The sequence below is a fragment of the Anolis sagrei genome, chromosome 1 (genome assembly GCF_037176765.1).
Source record: "Anolis sagrei isolate rAnoSag1 chromosome 1, rAnoSag1.mat, whole genome shotgun sequence".
NCBI lineage: Eukaryota > Metazoa > Chordata > Lepidosauria > Squamata > Dactyloidae > Anolis > Anolis sagrei.
The window spans coordinates 164,350,568-164,372,888 of record NC_090021.1 but is presented as its reverse complement, the minus strand read 5'-3'; the positions used below and the strand labels follow the sequence as shown (position 1 = coordinate 164,372,888).

At 38.7% G+C, this 22,321-nt stretch overlaps 1 protein-coding gene across 2 annotated transcripts in view; it reads left to right on the top strand.

Moving 5' to 3' along the window:
* The window catches only part of HYCC2 (hyccin PI4KA lipid kinase complex subunit 2), a 60,806-nt gene that overhangs the window by 18,033 nt on the left and 20,452 nt on the right, over positions 1–22,321 (top strand). For both annotated transcript variants that reach the window (XM_060783318.2, XM_060783313.2), the window contains exons 2-10: positions 8,339–8,438; positions 11,490–11,568; positions 11,778–11,879; positions 14,279–14,458; positions 15,274–15,354; positions 15,593–15,708; positions 16,225–16,320; positions 18,296–18,412; positions 19,551–19,638. In XM_060783318.2, the coding sequence (XP_060639301.2) occupies positions 11,518–11,568; positions 11,778–11,879; positions 14,279–14,458; positions 15,274–15,354; positions 15,593–15,708; positions 16,225–16,320; positions 18,296–18,412; positions 19,551–19,638 (831 nt within the window). In that variant the 5' untranslated portion in view covers positions 8,339–8,438; positions 11,490–11,517. The remainder of the gene's footprint in view (positions 1–8,338; positions 8,439–11,489; positions 11,569–11,777; positions 11,880–14,278; positions 14,459–15,273; positions 15,355–15,592; positions 15,709–16,224; positions 16,321–18,295; positions 18,413–19,550; positions 19,639–22,321) is intronic.

Below are 22,321 nucleotides of genomic sequence, written 5' to 3'. Positions count from 1 at the left end.
CACTCCCCCCGCCGCCGCATACACACACGCAACCCCACGCTCCATCACTCCCCCCGCCGCCGCACGCACACACGCAATCCCACTCCCCCCGCCGCCGCACACACACACGCAACCCCACGCTCCATCACTCCCCCCGCCGCCGCACACACACACGCAACCCCACGCTCCATCACTCCCCCCGCCGCCGCATACACACACGCAACCCCATGCTCCATCACTCCCCCGCCCCAATCTTACCTTCTTTTACTTCACGCCACCTCCAAACCCCACCCCGCCCCTTCCTGCCCTGTCAAAATCTAGGAAAGACAGGAAGGAAGGAAAGAAGGACGAAAGAGAAAGGGAGGTAAAGAAAAAGGGGGAAGGAAGGAAAGTTAGAGAAAGAAGGAAGAAGAAAAGGAAAGAAAAGGAAAGATGGAAGGAAAGAAAAGAGAGACAGCAGAAAAGAAAGAAAAAGGGGGAAGGAAGGAAAGAGATAGAGAAAGAAGAGGAGAAGGAAAGATGGGAGGGAAGGAAGGAGGGAAAGAAGGAGAGAAAGAGGGAAGATTGGCCACAGCAACACGTGGCGGGTAAAGGTTGTTATTTCTATTATTATTATTATGCTATTGTTCCTATGAGACCCTTTTAGGGGGAATGGGAGAGGTGTCAGGTCCCAGAGGCAATGCATTGCATTATTGTTATTGTTATGATGGTGGTAAAATAAAAGGAAATAAAAAGTGAAAGAAGGAAGCAAACAGGGAGGGAAGAAAGGCAAAGGAAGAAAGGGGGAGGGAATGAAGGAAAGAGAGAAGGATGAAACCAAGTAGTGAAAGAAGGAAAGAAAGAAAGAGGTAGAGAAGGAAGAAAGGAGAGAAAGGGGGAGGAAAAGGGGGAAGGAATAGGTAGGGACCTCTCTTTCATAATAGTCCAGATATCTACCTCAACTTTGATAAGTTTTACTATAGGCCACAGCAACGCGTGGCAGGGCACAGCTAGTAATTTATAATCTTCTGATAGTCATGTCTGATTACAGAAGGACAGTTAGGAATTAAATGTTTTAAACAAATATGAGGTCCTTTCTTAAACCCATCATACCAAATGGGTGCAAACATTAAAAGGGATTTAAATAACAATTATGTATGTACTATGGGATAACATTTAAGAGCCACCAGACCCTGAACATACCAGATACACTGCTTTCAATAGCTAGTACAGATTTAGTATCCCTTCTACAAAACACATGTTTTTGGATTTTTAAATTTTGTGTAATATTTGTATTTCTATATGTGTACAAAATGGAATCTTAGAGATGGGACCCAAATCTAAACAAGAAAATTATTGTTGTCTTATGTACACTTTACACACATACCCTAAAACAATCTTATATAGAATATTTTAAAAGAATTCTGTGTCTATTAAATCATCAAAATCTGTGTTTGAACGATCAATCTCTTGACCACCCATTTGGACAATTACAGATTTGGAGTATTTAGGATAGTAGCGTTTGTATAATCTTGCTGTTAGTTTAGCATTCTAGTTTGTTGGAATCCAAGCATGATTTGGTGATTTTATAATATTATATTGAATTGGGTTTTGGACTACAGGTCAGAGACTCCTTTCGCTATTATTCTGAGAATTTTAGTCCTTAAAAGTAACTTCTTACATCTGGCTCGGCCATAGGTTTTTAAATCATTGTGTGTTATTGTCTATGTGTGAGTCATATTAATTGTATTGTTTATTTTGCTTATTGCTTGTTGTTTTTACTGATGTTCTGTTGGGTTTGGCCTCATGTAAGCTGTTCCGAGTCCCTTGGGGAGATGGTGGCAGGGTATAAATAAAGATTATTATTATTATTATTATTATTATTATTATAACTTTCTTGAGTTCTAGGGCAGCATGTGATAGGTCACATTCAGAACCTAATGTATATTAACTAAATTTGCAATTGAGACATTATTTACTCAGATTGGAAGTTAACTGAATTTCCACAATGTGTAATTTCAGAGATCTATAAGGTTTGTGGCCTACTTTGGTACATAAATATCTAGGTTTAGTCCTTGGCTGCTAGGGTGAGATGGGGCTTGGACAGCAAGAATAGGGAAGACTTCTTTCTTGGACTCTTGAGAAATGACTCATGTATAAGTCAACCACATTTATAAGTGAGCTGCAAGTTTTGGTGCCATAATTATGGAGTTTGCTTTGACCCATATATAAGTTCAGGGTTAAAGTTAAGGGCATGTAGCAAATTGTTTCCTCTCCTTTTAAAATGTCATAGAGGAAACATACTTAAGAAGAGCTACAGAGGAGGAGGGGATCTGTTTATTTGTTGGGTTACAATAGCTGATCTCAAAAAAAAAAAAAAAAAAAAAAGAAAGAAAAAAGAAATCTACTGTACAAATACAGATAGGGAAAGGAATATTAATGAAAATTAGCAACAAAAATGGCAGGAGAAAATAAGAGTATTTGTCAAGTATCCCAAATTGCTGATGAACTCCATTTGGGCAAAAAAAGAAGATGTGGATTGGGGTTGGGTGGGATGAACTTTTTTCCTCCTGTTCAGGTAAAGAGGTGGAAGGTTTTGTTTTTTTACTATGGGCTCTTCCACACAGCCCTATATCCCAGAATATCAAGACAGAAAATCCCACATTATCTGAGTGTGGACTCAGATAACCCAGTTCAAAGTAGATATTGTGGGAATTTTTTCCTTGATATTCTGGGATATAGGGCTGTGTGGAAGGGCCCTGTTCCTGTTGTCACTGCCTTTGAGCTGTGTCTCTCCTCCAGCATTGACTCATGAGTAAATCAATCCAGTTTGGGGGAAAGTAATTTTTTTTACTTGTATGTAGTTATATACAGTAGGTACTTCTAAGACAGTGGTTCTCAACCTGTGGGTCCCCAGATGTTTTGGCATTCAACTCCCAGGAATCCTAACAGTTGGTAAATTGGCTGCAATTCCTGAGAGTTGTAGGCCAAAACACCTGATGACCCACAGGTTGAGAACCACTGTTCTATGATGAAGTAATGCGTGTTCAGTCAGCTAGTGATCTGGCTTGTTTCAGATGTTAAGTGTTTGCTTTTTGAATCACACAAGGTCTCCGACAGACCTCTGAGTGTCTCTTGCATTGTTGGCATCAGATCTGAAGAATAACTGTACTGTGGAAACAATAGGCAGCATTGTATTTAACTATTCAGTAGCGCAGTGAATTATTAAACTAGTATTAGAGGGTAAAGGAATGGGTTTATTGTTTTACAGAGCAATGCCTTGTTTATTTGTTGCTGTAGTATGTTTTGCTAAATGGCCATAATATGCCATTTGGCAAAAAGATACCATAAGCAACATTATGAAAAATTATATTTTTAAATAGCAGTGGCCCCTTTTTTCATGATTGTTGCAGGTTGCATGTAACTGATACGTGACCTTAATAACATTTGATCTGCTTGTTCTTAATTAGTGACATTATTTATTGTTTGAACAGTATGAGTACTGTATTTCCTGGCTTCATCTTGGTGTTTTGCTTCTCGAGAAGCTATGTTGGGGTTGAGACCACCTTCTATTAGTTAGTTGCAGTGTTGTCATTGGCTGTTCCTCTTTACAGGAGTGGATTTCCACTTAGAAGAAATGCATCATGTACATTTGAGGAAATAAATGTAAAACCTGCCTTCTAGTTTCAGAATTTGTTCTAGGAAAACTCAAAACATACAACACAGCCTTTTCCAGCATTGGTTTCCCAGATATTATATCTTTTCCATCAGTATAGTGTGGTAACTGGGATTTATGAGAGTTGTGGCGGAATGACATCTGGGAAACTGAGCCTGGGAAAGAATCTCGGAATAGATATATGATTGTTAGTATTCAAAACATAATAAATGTATTCTCATCTTGAGCAGGAGGGCATAACAACATGAGGAATCAAGGAAAGATTTGAGGTCTTCTTGGTCACTTTAGCCAACAAACGATGGTCTTCATTGGTCATTGCTTTATTTGAGCGTACTTTTTGGTTTGTAATCTTTTATGATGTTTGACTATAAAACAATGGAAAATGTCTATGTATAACACCAAGATACATTGACTTCTGGAAAAATTAAACAGGTTTGATTCTCACATTCAAAAAAAGAAGGATATCTTCAGGTAGCGATACGGTGGTAGTATAAAGCTGTTTTAAGTTTTCTTTCCTTTTCTGAAACAGTCTACCACATTTTATTACATAATAGTCACCATCGCGAAATAGTTGCATCCCTATTTTTTGGATGCCCAAAATCGTATTTTTTTGTTCTCTTGCATAATAGTTGCACCCACAGTTGATAAGTGTGACTATTATGGAAGGGGGCAACTCTCCATACCTTGTGGGGAGAGGCGATCAGGTCTTTCCCCCCAAAAGGGGTGTGTGCAACTATTATATAGTCTCACCCCCCCCCCCCAAAAGGGGGGGATGCAGTGAAATATGGCATTTAGTTCTATATGTATGTTCATTGTAAAATACATACTGGTCAATGCATCTGTTATTTTGGAAAGGCAACCATAAAAGCACTTGATTTATATTGTGTCACTTCTGCCTTAATCCTTGGGTTTTCAGTGTCCAGTAAATGTTTATCATGCGCTGCTACTATATTTTGTGACATTGGTCTGCAGCACTCCAGTCAAGTCTTTATTTGATGGTAGAATAAGTCTTTAAAATATGGCATCGTTTTTTTCTGTCTCAAGTACAACTTAAACATATGGTAGGAACCAAGAAATATAGAGGAAATAATAACCATAACAACAACAGTAGCAGCATTTTTTTTTGTCGTGTCAGGAGCGACCTGAGAAACTGCAAGTCACTCCTGTTGTGAGAGAATTGGCCGTCTGCAAGGACGTTGCCCAGGGGACGCCCGGATGATTTGATGTTTTTATCATCCTTGTGGGAGGCTTCTCTCATGTCCCCGCATGAAGAGCTGAAGCTGATAGAGGGAGCTCATCCGCCTCTCCCTGGATTCGAACCTGTGACCTGTCGGTCTTCAGTCCTGCCGGCACAGAGCTTTAACCCACTGCGCCACCGGGGGCTCCAGTAGCAGCATAACTATCTTACATTTCACATCTGGTTGCTAATTTGAGATACCATCCTTGTGGGAGGCTTCTCTCATGTCCCCGCATGGGGAGCTGGAGCTGACAGAGGGAGCTCAACCCACTCTCCCTGGATTTAAACCGCTTACCTGTCTTTCAGCAGTCTGCCGGCACAAGGGTTTAACCCATTGCACCACTGGTTGCTAATGTGGTTATTAGGTAATACTGGTTTTCATCAGAAATAAAAGGTGATAGCAGTGGTACAATAGACATTGATCTAGTTCAAGTTATTTTACTGGTGTGTGGGGAAATCGTAATTGGTAGAATTGTTTGTTTCTGAATGAATATATATATCTTTTCCTGGATTATGATAGTTTTTGATCAACTTTGTTTTTACTTTCTGGTTTTTAAATTCTAATTCCATTGAAGCATTTGAACAGCATTTTTGAAAAGCTAGCAGCTTCCTTCATCAGTTAGCAATGCTGTCAACACATGCAGACAACTGTTCACTTTTTATTTATTCTACTTTCAACAGCTTAACATTCTGTTGTTCAAATGTGTATTTTTTATTTCTGGAGATTTCTGAAGTTTCTACCACCAAATCAATAATAAGGGTGAAGATGTAGATCACAGTTACAGAAATAGTAGGGTTTAAGATGCTTCCTCCTCTCCCCTGTTCCTTTGCTTTTTATGAATGTTTGGTCAAATTGAATACCTGTCTCTGGCCTACAATGGAAAGAGACTTTGTTAAGATGATTAATGATAGAGTTTCTGTTCTCCTTTAATAGGTTACATTCTGTGCTGGGCTTTTCAAACATTGAAAATAGTTGGCTGCAGCACTTTTAGTTAATATGTACCTAAATTCGCCCAAATTATGCTCATGCTACAGAATGATGAAGAGCGCAATTGCTGTTGTACTCAAGTGAGAGAATTCACAGTGTACCTGTCTAAAAAATCTTTAAGGTGTTCATCTTCTGATTATCCTAATATAATTACAAAAGGTTGGATTTATTTAGTACTTGTACTGCACATAAATTTCTTTCCATGGAGTATTCAGGCCCTAGGCCTGCTTAGCCTCAGGTAGGGAGTTGTGTCCCACCTGATGGTAGCGTGCCGTCATCACCATTGCAATGAAAGTTTCAGCTTGCAGACCCTGGCCTTGAAATAAATTCTAGTTGATCGATAATGTTCAATGGAGAACTCACTAGATGTCCTCTGATCCTTTTCTGTTTTCATTGGGAACTTTCCTATTTACCTTCTCTGGTTCCCTCAACTTTTGTTTTCATTGACACTGTCAACAAAGGGTATGGATAACCTTGCTGAAATGCCTTAGCAAACTCGAGAGAGCGACTGAACAAAGGTGAATGCAGTTGCCCTCTGCTTCCTTCCAGGAGTGGTGGAATTGCCTTTGTGTCCTTATGGAGAAGATATTGTTTGGTTTTGCTGGAGTATAGAATGGGAGCTTCTAAATATGTGGTGTCTTCCCTAGAAGGTGAAGCATGTATATCTTCCTAAGTTGCTTGGCCATAGAAGTCAATTAAAACCTTTCAGAATGAGAACTAATGTGGCTACTTTCAGTGAAGTATTCTTCTTTCACAGTGTAAAAGAACGTATCTGTATAGATGAGAGTAATATTGTTGTTCCTTAAAGGCCCAAATACAAACTTAGTTTTCCCATGTATCTTTGGGAATCATAATAGAGTGCATATGATTGAAATTCTTGAGATTGAAAGGATGTATGCATAGTGGCTTCTTGGTTTATGAAGTTTCCATACAAATTGGGCTTGTATATGGTATAACCTCAAAAATCACAACACAACGGATAGAAATCATCATGATCTTGCTCAGTTATTTCTCCTGCTGCATAGCCCCACTTGTCATGAGAGAGGCAGAGGGAAGCTATTCAATCCATTCCAGCAAGGAAAACATCAAATGTCAAGGGGAGGAATCAGAATGGTGTCTTTCTCGATTCCACTGTCTTCCTCTGATTATATATACCTTCAAGGGGATATAGTCATCGTATAATACTACCGTCTGCTTTTTAGTTAAGAAAAAAAGTGACTGTATTTGTTTGTATACATCGAAATGGATGTGCAATGTGTATTTCCCAAAACGTGAATGAGAAATTGCTGCTATTTGGAGCAGATTCATCCAGATTTTTGAAAACATTTGTTTGGATATGTCTTGATGCCTAGTGTGACAGAACAGATGGATTCAAAAAGGACAGAAGTCTTATTATCAGAAAATGAGAACAGATCTGAGAAGAAGAAATTCCATGCATGAGGACAATGGAAGTGGGTTTTTTTTTAAAAGAACAAGCAGTATTCAATATTACATTTCGCAGAAGAGCAAACCCTCTTAGAGGAATTGATGAAAGATGGACTAGTAATCTGTCTTGATTTGCGTTGGTTGGGCTATCACACAGTAGCTGACGAGTCTTTTAGGCTTAGTGTAGGATGACTGCATGATGTTGTTTCTAGGGAAACTGGTGGTGGGAGCATGTAAAAAGGTAAAGAAATCTGGTCTCAAACAAGCACTTGCAAGCAGTACTTCTGTGTTGCATTGAGTTGTTTAAGAAGATGCCATTATATTTTCCCCCTTCTAATTCTGTTTTCAGAAACTTAAGAATGATGGACTGTATTATATCAAATGTTTATATTAAAACTGAATGTTTTTGCATTTAAGTACTGCAAAGTTGTCATTTTCTCTGGGTCCATTTTTTTTTATTTTGACGTAGTACACGTCAGAATTCCTGATACACAAACACATTTTACATAGCGCTAATTATTTTGTTATAGATATATTTGTATGTTGGTGATTAAATACGTATCAAACATAAATTATTATTGCATACAATCATTGGTATATGAAGAGATTCTTTGAATCACTGTGGTAATTTTATATCCTGCACCTTGTTATGTTTACATTAATGATGGGATGCATCAGAACCATATTGTCATTTTCTTATTTGTCATATTAAGTGTGTAACTATATTAGGAGATTAGGGAGAAATATAAGTTAATTTTATTTTGCTGGTGGCAGCAGTGTTTTTTGTTTCACCATTTCAAATGGTAATGATGTTGTGAAGTGATTGCTTTTTTATCTAAAGTTATATGCCCAGAGCCTGTGCAATAATAAATGTCTTTAATAATCATGATGATGCGCTATGATTCTATAGATAGCAATAGCTGGAAGGAAAAGGAATGGTTGCAGCCATGAAAGAAGCATGATTAAGGAAGAGAGGTTGCTTAGCGTGACCAAATTGTGTCTAGCTTTCTGACTATTTTAACTGTATTCTTCTTTTGTGTCTCTTTGTTGGCAGAACTTGTGATCATTTGAAAGGCAGACAAATGCATTCCAAACTAGAAAATGGCGGCATTCCTCCATCAATTCCTTTAGAGGACTAACTTATTCAATCAGAGGTAAAGTAAAACATTCCTATATTCTCCTTTACGATCAGGGTGGCAGACCTAAATGTCCTCCCCAAAAGTGCCAGGTCCTGTCTGATTCTGGAACTAAGCACGGCCAGCCCTCGATAGTACTTGTATGAGAGATTGCTGGCAAATGCCATATGCTGTAGACTATATTTCAGAGGAAGGAGAAAACCCTATGAAATTCATGAGGTCGCCATATGGCAACGAGCAACTTAAAGACAAACACACAGAGACAAACTAACCATAGATCATTAACTCTGATTTTAATATAAACGTACGTGCCAGTTTTCCTCTGGCAAACAATTCTATGGATTACAGAAGGGCCAGTTCACATACACATAGGATATTGTTTGATATTTCCTATATATTTGCTGTATTTTGGTTCCAAGGTCCCCCTGTGTATGATTTGAAACCCCGGATACAGAAAAAGCAAACCTAGAAGGTCAGCTGTAATTTTACTTGTATTTAAAATGTGAATTTGACTTAACATGTGAATAAATCTGAATTTTCTATAATTCCTGGACTTGGGGAACTGTGTGCAATCATTGTTTCTTGTCTATCTGAACAGTCTTGATTGTAGTTTGTTAAAAATACACACACACACACAGATTTCAAAACCTAGCTTGGTACTGATTTGAAAGGTACAGCAACTAGTCATTTCTGCCTTTAGTTAAGAGACAATTATCAATATTAAGATGACTACTGAAAAGTTGCTAGAAAATATTTCAAACCCCAAAAATCAAATAATGGTACAAATGCATGTGATAACTAAATCTGTCTGAATACCAACATACTTTAATCCCTTTGTACTTAAAAAAAAAAGGAGATTCCAAAGAGAAGTTGAATTAAAAGTATTGGGTTCTTCCTTCCTCCTACATAGCCCTGTTCTCTGGAAAATTCCTTTAGGACATCAGTGAGCTCCCTTGACAGTGCAGGACAGTATGGGGGGCTGCTGAAGGAGTCTCTAGAGACTATTGAGAAGTAGAAGCCCTTCTCTTCCTCCACCTTGTGCATCTTTCAGCTCAGTGGCTGACATGAAGAATGCATCTGTTCCAGAATACTGGGAGAACACATGTTTGACTTCTTCTGTAAAGGAACCTTAGTACTAAGGGAACATTTAGCTCATTGTCAGGATATCTTTCACACAACTGATCTATAAAGAGAAAGGAGACGTAATACAGGGCATGTCCCAATATGCATGCATGTGTGTGTGTATGTGTTTGTGTGTGTCTATCTATCTATCTATCTATCTATCTATCTATATAGGGGCTTCTCTAATAAGTGTTGAGTAAAATCAGCGTATTGTTAGGTAATTAAAAAATCTTCAGCATTTTTTCTCCTTATTAGTTAGGAAAATCAAATTCTTGGCAGGGGGTTGGACTGGATGGCCCACGACGTCTCTTCCAACTCTATGATTCTATGATTCTACTAAACTTCCACTACCCATTATTTATTTACTTACTTCATTTATATACCACTTTTCTCAGCCCTTAGGTGACTCAAAGCGGTTAACAATAGCAAAAATTCAATGCTAAACATCATAAAAACAGTTAAGGGACAATTAAAACAATAACATAGTAAACAATTAAACATCAATATAACATCTCATTAGCGTCTCATCAGTAGAATCAAGATCCAATCTCATCATCCGTTATTCCGTATTCCTATATTCATTACACTGCCTATTCAAATGCCTGCTTGAACAACCAGGTCTTCACTTTCCTCCGAAATGCCAATAGGGAGGAGGGCGATCTAATATCTGTAGGAAGGGTGTTCCACAGCCGAGGGGCCACCACTGAGAAAGCCCTGTCTCTCGTCCCCGCCACGCGTGCCTGTGTTGTAGGCGGGACTGAGAGCAGGGCCTCCCCAGATGATCTTAATGTCTTAGCTGGTTCATAGGAGGAGATACGTTCGGACAGGTAAGTTGGGCCAGAACCGTTTAGGGCTTTATAGGCTAATGCCAGCACTTTGAATTGTGCCCGGTAGCAGACTGGTAGCCAGTGGAGCTGGCGCAACAGAGGAGTTGTATGCTCCCTGAGTGCCGCTCCTGTTAGTATCCTGGCTACCGAACGTTGGACCATTTGAAGCTTCTGAGCAGTCTTCAAAGGCAACCCCACGTAGAGAGTGTTGCAGTAGTCTATACGGGATGTAACCAGAGCGTGGACTACCATTGCATTACCATTCAAGTTTACAGATGGTTGCTAAGCAGTTTTTGCTTTGCAGCAAAATCCAAAAACAAGTCAAAAAGAGCAGAACAGCTAGGTGATTTTTCCTACTATAGATCGCAGTCTGAGGCTTAGTTCAGACTGTGATCTATAGTAGGAAAAATCACCTAGCTGTACAGTACAGAGATTAGCATTTATAAAACCATACTTAGAAATTTAGGAGATAATTTTATAACTTCAATAAAGTCTCTTATTGTTTTCTAAATGACCATACTATGTATCATGAGGCTGTTATTTGCTGAATAGAAGTTTCAGAATTTCTCAGCAACAGGTCAGGGAAACGGATATACCACAATACCATTTGACTTCAGGACATTATTTTCCTTTGTTCCATGGCCAAATTTATTGTTAGAGGACATCACATGTTGTGAGTCCATAATGTCTTTCAACTTTTTCTGATTGATCTTTGCTTATATTATATTTGATAAGAAAACAAGCATGGTTAGTGTATCTTGAAGATAGTGCTGCTTCTCCCTTTGTATAACCAATTGTGTTTAAAAGCATGATTATAACTTTAGCCTTTAGAAATACATCAACATGAAAAATATTTACTCCATCTCATGTTATCCTGATTTCAATAGTATCCCTATGTTCTTTGTTGTGTGTCCATTTTTTTTAAAAACTGGTTTTTTAATTGTTTACACGTGATTTTACTTTTTACCGATTGTGTAAAAAGGAAGCAATAAAGATTATTAAAGGTAGCAATCAGATCACCTGAAATAAAATCACACTATCAAATATTTGAACAGCTTCTTCTGAGTTTGTCTGCCTTGTAGCTGACACTGTTCTTCATTACTGCTTTTCCCTCTTAAAGGTGAAAGAGGAGTAGAAGTTGTAAGAAGATGCTAGGATCAGAACGTGGTGTGGTAGAAGAATGGCTATCAGAATTCAAGGTGAGTAAAATGATTTTAAATAGTAAGCATGCATCAAAACTGCCCTATGTTGTGGCAGTATGTAAAAGTATTTTGCACTTCACCAGCCTGTTTTTTCCTCCCTTTGCAGTGGCCTATTGATATAGGAGAATGAATTGGAAGTTGGTGATTTGCTTGCTTCAGTCAATGGCAAGAAATAAAGTAACCAAACTTTTCTCTTCTTCTCCTAGGCATTACCTGAAATACAGATCTCCAATTATGCGGCAACACTTCACCGAAAAAAATCTTTGGTGCCAGCTCTTTATAAGGTCATTCAAGATCCAAATAATGAGGTATGTGGCTTGCCACTGCTTTTAGAAGCAGTGGCAAAATACATAATAATACATTTCTTTTAAAGAGATTTATAATTGCTTTTCCATTAACCTAACTAGGGCAGGTGAAATTTTGCTTTCATCTATCCTACTTTATTCTACTTCAGTAATCATTAACTGTTGGGAGATTTTTTTCCCCCAGTTGCATGCACTCTATTTAAAACATTTAATTGTATTCAATATATTTTCTTGATTTTAATGGTAGTCAACATAGAGGGTGTTACGTTTCATTTCATTCAGTATTGCATGAGGTTAGCCATATGTTTTAAAACATAATAATTACGTACATTTGGGTCTAGTTTATTAATAGATTACTCAAAGGAATATATTTTCCACACTAGTCATGATTAAACTGCCCTGGCTTTTTAGCTTTAAATAAACCAGAGTTAAAGGTAAAGGTAGTCCCCTGACATTAAGTCCAGTCATGTCTGACTCTGGGGTGTGGTGCTCATCGCCATTTCTAAGCCGAAGAGCCAGCGTTGTCCGTAGACACCTCCAAGGTCATGTGGCCGGCATGACTGCATGGAGCGCCGTTACCTTCCCGCCAGAGCGGTACCTATTGATCTACTCACATTTGCATGTTTTCGAACTGCTAGGTTGGCAGAAGCTAGGGCTGACAGCGGAAGCTCATGCCGCTCCCCGGAATCGAACCTGCGACCTTTCGATCAACAAGCTCAGCAGCTCAGCGCTTTAACCCACTGCGCCACCGGGGGCGCAGAGTTACAGTTATGTAAATAATGGGTTTTTAAAAAGCTACTGAATTATAGTTAAAAGCAGAAAGAAGGACACTGGATGGAGCAAAAACATAACAGCGGTGCAGCAGACAGCTGTTATTGCACCCAGTGGACATTTTATGGGGTGGTGTTGTTTGAAATTCCCTGCCCTCAGGGTCAGAAGAACTTTTCTAAGGAGTTTTTGTTTTGGTGTATAAAAATAGCAGTTTCTTAGTTCCTTAACTTTTTGTTAAATAAAATAAATAAATACACTTTATTTATATTTTGCTTTATCTCCTCGGCGGAAATCAGAGCTGTTTACAGTATGTATTTAAGGCAAATATTCAATGCCTATTTACATGAACAACAACATACAGTACATAGATAAGGTAAAGGCCTTCCCATTTTTTCCATCTCCGGTGTCTGGAGGCGATGCTCAATTTCTGGCCATGGGGAAGTGCTCTTATTCAGTTTTCCATGTCGAAGGAGCCTTGCAGTCCTTTGGGTGAATTCCTAATGTAGTTTTCAGGATCAAAAAATGTAAGATAAAGAGGTAATAAAAAATACAGATTTCTGCAGTTATATCCCTTGAAACAATAGTTCCCAAACTTGGACCCCATGTGTTACTTATTACAATTCCCTGAATAGTTAACCATTGACTACATTGACTGGGACTTCTGAGATTTCAAGTCCATTTTTTTTTTGTTGTGTCAGGAGCGACTTGAGAAACTGCAAGTTCCTTCTGGTGTGAGAGAATTGGCTGTCTACAAGGATGTTGCCCAGGGGACGCCAGGATGTTTTTGATGTTTTATCATCCTTGTGGGAGGCTTCTCTCATGTCCCCACATGAGGCGCTGGAGCTGATAGAGGGAGTTCATCCACACTCTCCCCGGATTCGAACCTGTGACCTGTTGGTTTTCAGTCCTCCCGGCACAGGAGTTTAACCCACTGTGCCACCGGGGGCTCCAGATGTCAAGTCCAATGACATCTGGAGACATAGGTTTAGAGACCACTGTCTTAAAGAATACGCACAATGTGCACGAGTCTATGTTAATTTCATAATTATGAAATTTCACTTCTCCTGTGTGTTCTAACATCCTGAGGCCTAGGATGTGAAACAGGGCCATGGAGTTCCTTATTTTTAATCTTCAAAATGTTAAGAGCTTGAGTTTAGCTTTTGATAAGGATTGAATGTAATTTTGTTCCAGTTAGTTTTTTATTGGTCTCAGTCTGACTGATTAAAAGCATTCTAGGTTTTAATGTATTTGCTGTATGATACTTTGAGGTTCTTCTTTGAACTGAAAATGCACTACAATATATTTCAGAAGGAAAAGAAGTACATCAAGGAAACAGGTTTTTTATTCTGGATTCATTCAGTGAATAAATTCTCTGAGGCAATGCTTTCTTTGTCTCTTGCTTGTCGTCTTGGTTGGTTTTCTGAATCTTTTTCAGTGTTTTCCTATCATCTTGTTGTAAAAGGTTGAGAAACTCAATTTCAGTAGAATTGCAAAACCAGTTTTTAAAGACCAGCATGTTTCATTCTTGGCAACTTTGCATTTATCAGCATCCTTTGTGTGAATTAATAGATCATAATAATAACCTTTGATCTGTTGTTTATGCTGGGCTTTTTTTTTTGGGTCCCCTTCAGCTCCTGGAACCTGTCTGCCACCAACTTTTTGAACTCTATCGTAGTTCTGAGGTTCGTCTGAAAAGGTTTACATTGCAGTTCTTGCCAGAATTGATTTGGGTTTATCTGCACCTTACTGCCAGCAAAGATAGGCAGAGCAATGGCTGCATTGAGGCCCTGCTTCTAGGGATTTATAATTTGGTAAGTAAAACTGGACAGGTAAATAATTGAAGTGAACTGATCTTTCTATATAGTAATGATAACACAAAACACTGCATCACATTCTGTTGTATGTCCCATAGACATACAAGTCGCCTATTGTGACCCTATGAATTTTATAGGCAAGGGATACAAGATGGTTTTACCAGTTGCTTCCTCTGTGATGTAGCCTATAGCATCTAGTATTTGTTGGTGGTCTCCCACCAGATACCAACCAGAGTTGACCTCATATTCCTTCCAAGATCAGGCAGTATCTAGGGCTCTTAAGGCATTGCACTTGGTTCATATTGTGTTAGGAGTGCCTAGATCTGTTACCCAGATTCGGAGTCTTGTCTCTTTCTCCTGAAACTCTCAGACCTGCTCCAAAAATATTTTAATCCTCTGAAACAAGTGTTCAGGGTGTATGGGACATTGTGAGCTCCCCTCACAATAGCTATAGCAATATAGGATACTGTCCAGGATTTCCAAGATTCATACTGTTTTAGAATATTTATATAACTATAGTTTAACTTCTAATAAAATATAGAACCAGGACTATAAAAGGAAAGCGAAAAAGTAGTTATTGAAAACATGTTGCCATCAACGTTGTGCTTTGGTATGCTATTCAGATGGGTCTTCCGTAGATGTGTTGGCCTTCAACTCCCAGAAATCCTAACAGCCAGTAAACTGTTTTGGATTTGTGCAAGTTGTAGGTCAAAACATCTGGGGATCCACAGGTTGAGAACCACTTATTTAAATTAATGTGATGTTATCATCCAAGACAATTTAAATTTTCAATATTATTTCTTTTTTTGTAGGAAATTGCTGACAAAGATGGGAACAATAAAGTGTTATCTTTTACCATTCCTTCTTTATCCAAGCCATCAATTTACCATGAGGTAAGAATACAGTTGTATTACTGAGTGAGTCTTTCTAATTGTCCCTAGCATTCATTTGTGGGAGAACAACAGGTTATCTATAAAAATTATACTGGAGTTTCTATGTGTGTCTGGTGGACTGTAATGGGATGGTCATATGTTATTCTTTCATGCTACCTTCCCATGTCACTCCTATTTCCTGCATTTTAATGGTGTTTTGAAGTTAAACAACCTTTTGATCTTTTTTGTACACCTTAAGCCATCGACTATTGGATCCATGGCTTTGACTGAGGGAGCTCTGTGTCAGCATGACCTTATCAGAGTGGTTTATAGTGATCTTCACCCTCAAAGAGAAACATTCACAGCACAGAACAGGTGAGTGTAAGGTGCACCTTTTTTATTAATGGCCTGTACATATATTTTAGACCATCAAATATGAAGAGAAGAATGTTTTTAGGCTTTAGGGTGTAACAATTATATAGAAGTGAAAATATTAGATTTTCTAATATGCAATTTCTAATATTCTTTTATTCTAATACTCCTTTATTTACATTAGATTTATAGTAATTCCTGCGATAGCATTAATTTTAAAAATCCTATAAATCATTGTGAATGTCTAAGATGTGTACAAAACTTTGGAGTATATGTATGATTTCCAGTTCTAATTTAGCACACTGTGTAGAATTACGGAAATTCTTTGCTTTTTATCTAATATTTTTTCAGTAGTTAACTACATCTTTACATCTTCTAACCTGTATTCCAAACCCAAGTAGGATGAAGTAGAAAAGATGTATGCTTTGATAATTCTTTTGTCCTAGAGGACCCAGCAATTTAATTATTTAATATACAAAATGAGAATCCCACTGTTTTATTGAACTTGTGTCTCCTTAGGTTTGAGGTTCTGAGCTTTCTTATGCTCTGTTACAACTCTGCTATTGTCTATATGCCTGCTTCTTCCTATCAGTCACTTTGCAGGATGAGTTCCAGGTGAGAAATTTGAAGTTGTTTCAGGAGTATGTTAACTTTGTATTGATGGTGTAGAGGCGAATATGTAATCAACATTCAAAGGAAAACACTTAAGTTTCGTGCATTGTTATATTTGACTTAACACTGAAGTATCTGGTTCTTTCTTATATGAGAAGTATCCATCTCTGTCCCTATCCTATGCGTTTGATCATATGGTATGTTTAGTCTCATTTATTGGAGACCCATAAAGGAACGTAGATCATCTAGATCAGAAGTTTCAAACTCATTTTCATCAAGAGACACCTCAGCCTTATGGTCACCTTCAAAAGACCATTAAATCCATGGATGGAGAATCCATGGATACAGAGGGCCAACTATAATTTTTTTCATAGTGATTGGTAATCTTTAGTTTTTACTCAGTTTTGGTTCCCAGATGTTATTGAATGACTACTCCCATCACTTTTGATTATCCGGCACGTGGACTGGGGCTAATGGGAATTGCAACCCCCAGCCCTTTAGCTCTGAGGTTGGGGAAAGGTTAAAGGGTATTTTGAAATCAGACATAACTTCCACAAACCTTATATCTGAATTAATCCCACTTTCCTGACTAAACAGAATAAACAGTAACATACCAGATGTTACTGTATTATGACTGATGATTGATTGATGAGATCTAGTCATGATGTCTAATGATTAGGAATACAGGAGTTGTAGTCCAGCATCTGGAGGAGGGACACATAAAATGACATGGAGGGCTGCGGATCTTGCGTTTGACATATGCGATTTAGATATTCTCTATTAAGTCAAGTAAACAAGATTCAGCACAGTGAATCACTGTATTTAGGCTAGAATCCAAAAATCTTTTTATTTCATTTTTTTATTTTGTATTTTCCCCCTGAATGAATATTAGTTTGATAGTGGATTAGATTCTTTGTGTTGAAATTAATGAATAAGGAATAGAAAAGAAAAGGAGCACCCAAACTGTGTTCCTGAAAAATATATATGGAGGAAGATGAATTTGGGCACCAAGATATGCATTATCAGAGCTCAGTTCCTTCTCCGTTTATCATTCTTTTAGCGGCCAAAGGGTTACTTGCTTTTGCTGATAAAGGACTGTTACTATTATTATTATTTGTTATTTGCCTCTCCCCATAACTGGAGACGGGGTATAACACAGTCAAAACTCAACAACATAAATTACATACATCAAGCAAACACACACTATTATAAAGTAGAGACACAAAAACACATGATACAAAGAGCAAAATACAGCAAACAGACAATGCAAATCCAAAACTGATGGTTCAGAGTTGACTGGGTAGGCCTGCAGGCCAAGACGGGTCTTTAATTATGTCTTAAAAGTTTGACAGCTCATTTGGCTGTCAGAGCTCTTCTGGCAGGTCATTCCACAGTCTTGGGGCGGCTGATGAAAAGGGTTTCTGGGTGGTGGTTGCCAGTCGGGTTCTAGCTGGTTGGAATAGCCACCCCTCAGAGGACCTAAGTGTCCTAAGGGGCTGATTGGGTGTATGTGTGGGAAGGGGGAGGGGAGGAATTGGCCCTCTGATTTCCAGAGCTGCCTCGCTTCTGAAGAAACTACAGGAAAGGAGATTCCACCTGAACAGGAAGAACTTCCTAACTGTGAGAGCTGTTCAGCAGTGGAACACTCTGCCCCGGAGTGTGGTGGAGACTCCTTCTTTGGAGGCTTTTAAACAGAGGCTGGATGGCCATCTGTCGGGGGGTGCTTTGAATGCGTTTTTCCTGCTTCCTGGCAGGGAGTTCGACTGGATGGCCAACAAGGTCTCAACAAGGTCCAACTCTATGATTCTTTGATTCTATGAAACCCATTGAATGCAGTGGGACTTCAATTAGTTTGACTTCCCCCATTGATTTCACTGCTCCTCTTTCTGTATTATAGATTAGAATCTGTCTCGGTATGTACGGTAGTTAACATTATGAAAATATGTTAGTCCATTTCTAATAAACAATCTTTTCCCAGACTCTGTGTGTGTGGGTTTCCACGGCAACATGAAAAACCCTGGAAGGAAGAGTATTGCAGAGTGGTACTGGATCCTGAATTCATGGTACAACTACTCACTGGAGTCTATTATGCTGTGTAAGTATGTGAAGTTTGTATATGGAAGAGTTCCCTGGTATTAATTAAACCAGGCAGGGATGTATTTTTTTTAATCACATTCCTCGAGCATTGAACACTAGCCCCTTTTGTCATTGATTTTTTCCTTCTGATTTGCCTTATGAGCCTCTATTAGCTTGTGAATCCATCAATGTAGATCCTGAAGGTTTGCACTTCTGGCTTGTTTTAGACTTATCACATCAGCATACCTTTAAAAAAGAGAATTATATACTCCTACAAGTAACTGTATACATGTGAGTACACCTAAGTTGTTTGTGTGTCTATGTGCACAGAAAAAACAATAATGAAAAAAGTTGAGTCTGCCTGAATAACCCGCTGTTGGAGTACTTAACAAATAGTTAACCTTTGTTCTTTGTGAATATGTTCTTTTGTGTGATGTGCTGCTGTGGAAAATAACCTGATTGTGTATGTATCTGAAGTATATACCGTATATATTTGAGTATAAGCTGAGTTTTTCAGCCTTTAATTAGGCTGAAAAAGGCCCCCTTGGCTTATACTCGAGTCAAAGTTATTTATTATTTTACTCTGTTATTGTTATTATTATTATTATTATTATTATTATTATCATTATTACATTTTTTATTTTACTCTATTATTATTGGAAGGATACGTAAGCGCATTTACATTGAAGAAGGTAAGAATAATGGTTTAATCAGAGTTGGACAGTTAATTACAGTTTTATGTAAATGTTCAAAAACATTTAACCCACGGATGCCTCAATTAATGTAATGTTATTGGTATCTATTTTTTATTTTGAAATTTACCAGTAGCTGCTGCATTCCCCATCTTCAGCTTATACTCGAGCCAATACGTTTTCCGAGTTTTTTGGTAAAATTAGGTGCCTTGGCTTATATTCAGGTTAGCTTATTCTCGAGTATAGACGGTATATTTTCTACTGAATTATAATCTTACTAATGACACTATTCAGACTGGAAGGCAAGCAGAATGCAGTTGGAATGATTGGTTGTCAATCTAATTATTGATCCCGCAAAAGTACAGAAGACCTGTGTTCAGGAGCTGTGTTTGGAAGATAAAAGATGAGGATATAAAGCGGTGGTTCAGAAAAGTAATCACTTGCTTCCTTTTTATCCATATGCAGTTACAACGGGCAGTGGGAAATTGGCCAAGAAGCGCTGGATGACATAATTTACAGAGCACAGCTTGAACTCTATTCTCAGCCACTTTTGGTAAGGGAAAAAATGCTGCAGTCCATTGATGTGATTAAAATATGCATGCATTACTAATCTCAATAGGTTACTCCTAAATGGCTTGCATAGCATTCTGATTCTCTTTCCTATTTAATTTATTCTTCTGGGCAGTAGCATCTGTAATGCTATTTATTTTCCATTTTGTTATTAATTTTGCTATTATTTAGTTATTTAAGCTGCACTGGGAACCATTTTGTCTGAAGAGTGGGAAAAATGCTCTAAATAAATATTCTTAAAAAAAATGTCCCACCCTATATCTAAAGATCTTGGTATAGCATACAACTTGACTATTAAAGCAAATTTTAAACTGAAAAAATAACAGAAACACACTAGCAAGGATAGTAAACAATTTTACAAGTTAAAGCCAAACAGTTCAAAACCAATTCAAGCAGCTTAAAATAAAAAATAGCATTTCTAGAGATATTTTAAATGATTTTGACCTAAGAGGCTTTGGAACACGAAGCCAGAATGATACTAGAATTTGTATCAATCAGGCCTTTTTATGGGAAAGATATTCCACAACTGGGGTGCTACAGAGGTGAAAGCCCTCTCCCATGGCCTCACAGGGTATTTTGTCCCAATAGGTGACACATGGAGGATGACCTTAACCCTCAGACAGGATTCTGTAGTGGGAGACTCCTTCAAAAATTGAGATCCCAAGCTGTATAGGGCTTTGAATAAGCAGATTGATATCTCATGTAAATTCAGGATGAGTGTTAAGCAGTTTCTATGCAGTGTTCTGGTTGACATCTAGCTGGTACATTTTTCCAGTATCTGTAATATCTTCAAGACCTATATCGAGCATGTTGCATTAGTCTAATTGGAAAACTACTGTCACATCAACTGCTCTGTCTATGTTATCTCTGTCCAAGGAAGACTGTAACTACAGTACAGTTTTATGAAACTAGGAATGCTTGGGTCCTAATTAGCTTGGTATCCAAGCTTCAGCCCATTGAAGATAGAGATGGGCAGGTCACCACTCAACTGAAAGAAGATTTGGAGGTAAACCAGTGAACTTTTCTTTCACTAGTGCTATTGGCCAAAGTGATCTTGGGGGAATGAAAGGAGGGTGAAAGTGAAAAATGTGTCAAGAGGAAGGCATGTCAAGCCAATCCTTGTTGGGACTGTCTTCCATCTGGAAATTGATGTCCTTATTGCAAAAGAACTTGCGGATCAAGAATAGGTCTCTACAGTCACCTATGGACCCACTGCCAAGATCCTACTTACTTACGTGATCCCTTGTAGCCTGAGGTTGATGGCCCTCCAAGTGTAGTGTCTTGGCAGTGGAAACGTAGGTGACCGTGGAGACCTATTCTTGATCCACATATTCTTCCGCACTGAGGACATTGGTTTCCTGGTGGAAGGCAGTCCCGATCGGGGTTGGCTTGATACGTCTTCCTCTTGGCACGTCTCTCCCTTTTACCCTTCATTTGTGCCTCTTCGAATTCCACAGCACTGCTGGTCACAGCGAATTTCCAGCTACAGCACTCGAGGGCCAGGGCTTCCCAGCTCTCGGTGTCTATGCCACAATTTTTAAAGTTAGCTTTAAGCCCATCTTTAAATCTCTTTTCCTGTCCATCAACATTATGTTTTCCCTTCTTGAGTTGGGAGTATAGTAACTGCTTTGGGATGCAATGATCTGGCACTTGGACAATGTGGCCAGTCCAGCGAAGTTGATGCCGTAGGAGCATCGCTTCAATGCTGGTGTTCTTTGCTTCTTCCATCACACTGACATTTGTTTGCCTGTCTTCCTAAGAGATTTGCAGGATTTTCAGAGGCAACATTGATAAAATCGTTTCATGAGTTGAATTGTGATGTCTGTAGACAGTCCACGTTTCACAGGCGTATAGCAGGGTTGGGAGGACAATATCTTTATAAACAAGCACGTTGGTCTTGCTACGGATGTCCCGGTCCTTAAACACTCTCTGCTTAATTCGGAAAAACGCTGCACTCGCATAGCTCATGCGGTGTTGTATTTCAGTGTCAATGTTGACTTTTTGTGGAGAGGTGGTTGCACCATTTTCTAATGTTGCACCATTAAGCTGTAACTTGGAAGGCAATCATACTTGGTGATGATGATGGGCAGAAAACCACTCAAGAAGATTTGGAGGTAGACCAGTGAACTTTATTTTCACTGGTGCTCTTGGCCATACTGATCTTGGGGAAATCATACACATGTTTGCTATGTTTCCAGAGTATAAGTGGAACTCGGTGTATCAGTTTTTGAAAAGGGCCATATAAAAGGATTAGCTTGATCTAGTTTCTGCTGGCCAGCACTATGCCACTCTCACCTTCACTTCGTGATTCAAAGAAAAGCAGATTATGGCACAGCAAAGGAAAAAGGTCCCGGAGTTAGAAAGCCAAGATTTCTACTACCAAGTACTGCTGATAATATAGCTCCTGCTCTGTTGAAGATTCAAGCCAAGCTGGAACTTAAATGAAGGGTGGTTTGCCTTCCAGTTTTCAAATAAATTTGTGTGGAAATAGAAGAAACATCTTCTAGTCTGGCATGTTATTTCCCCACACATCTCTCTCTTTGAAGGCCAAGGTAACAGGATCAGCGGTTAGTAATCTGAAGAGCTTCCTCAGGCTGCCTGAAGTGTGTTTATCTGCTTGCTGTGAGCCCCTCTACTTACAGCCCACACTTGTATGTTTGCTTTGG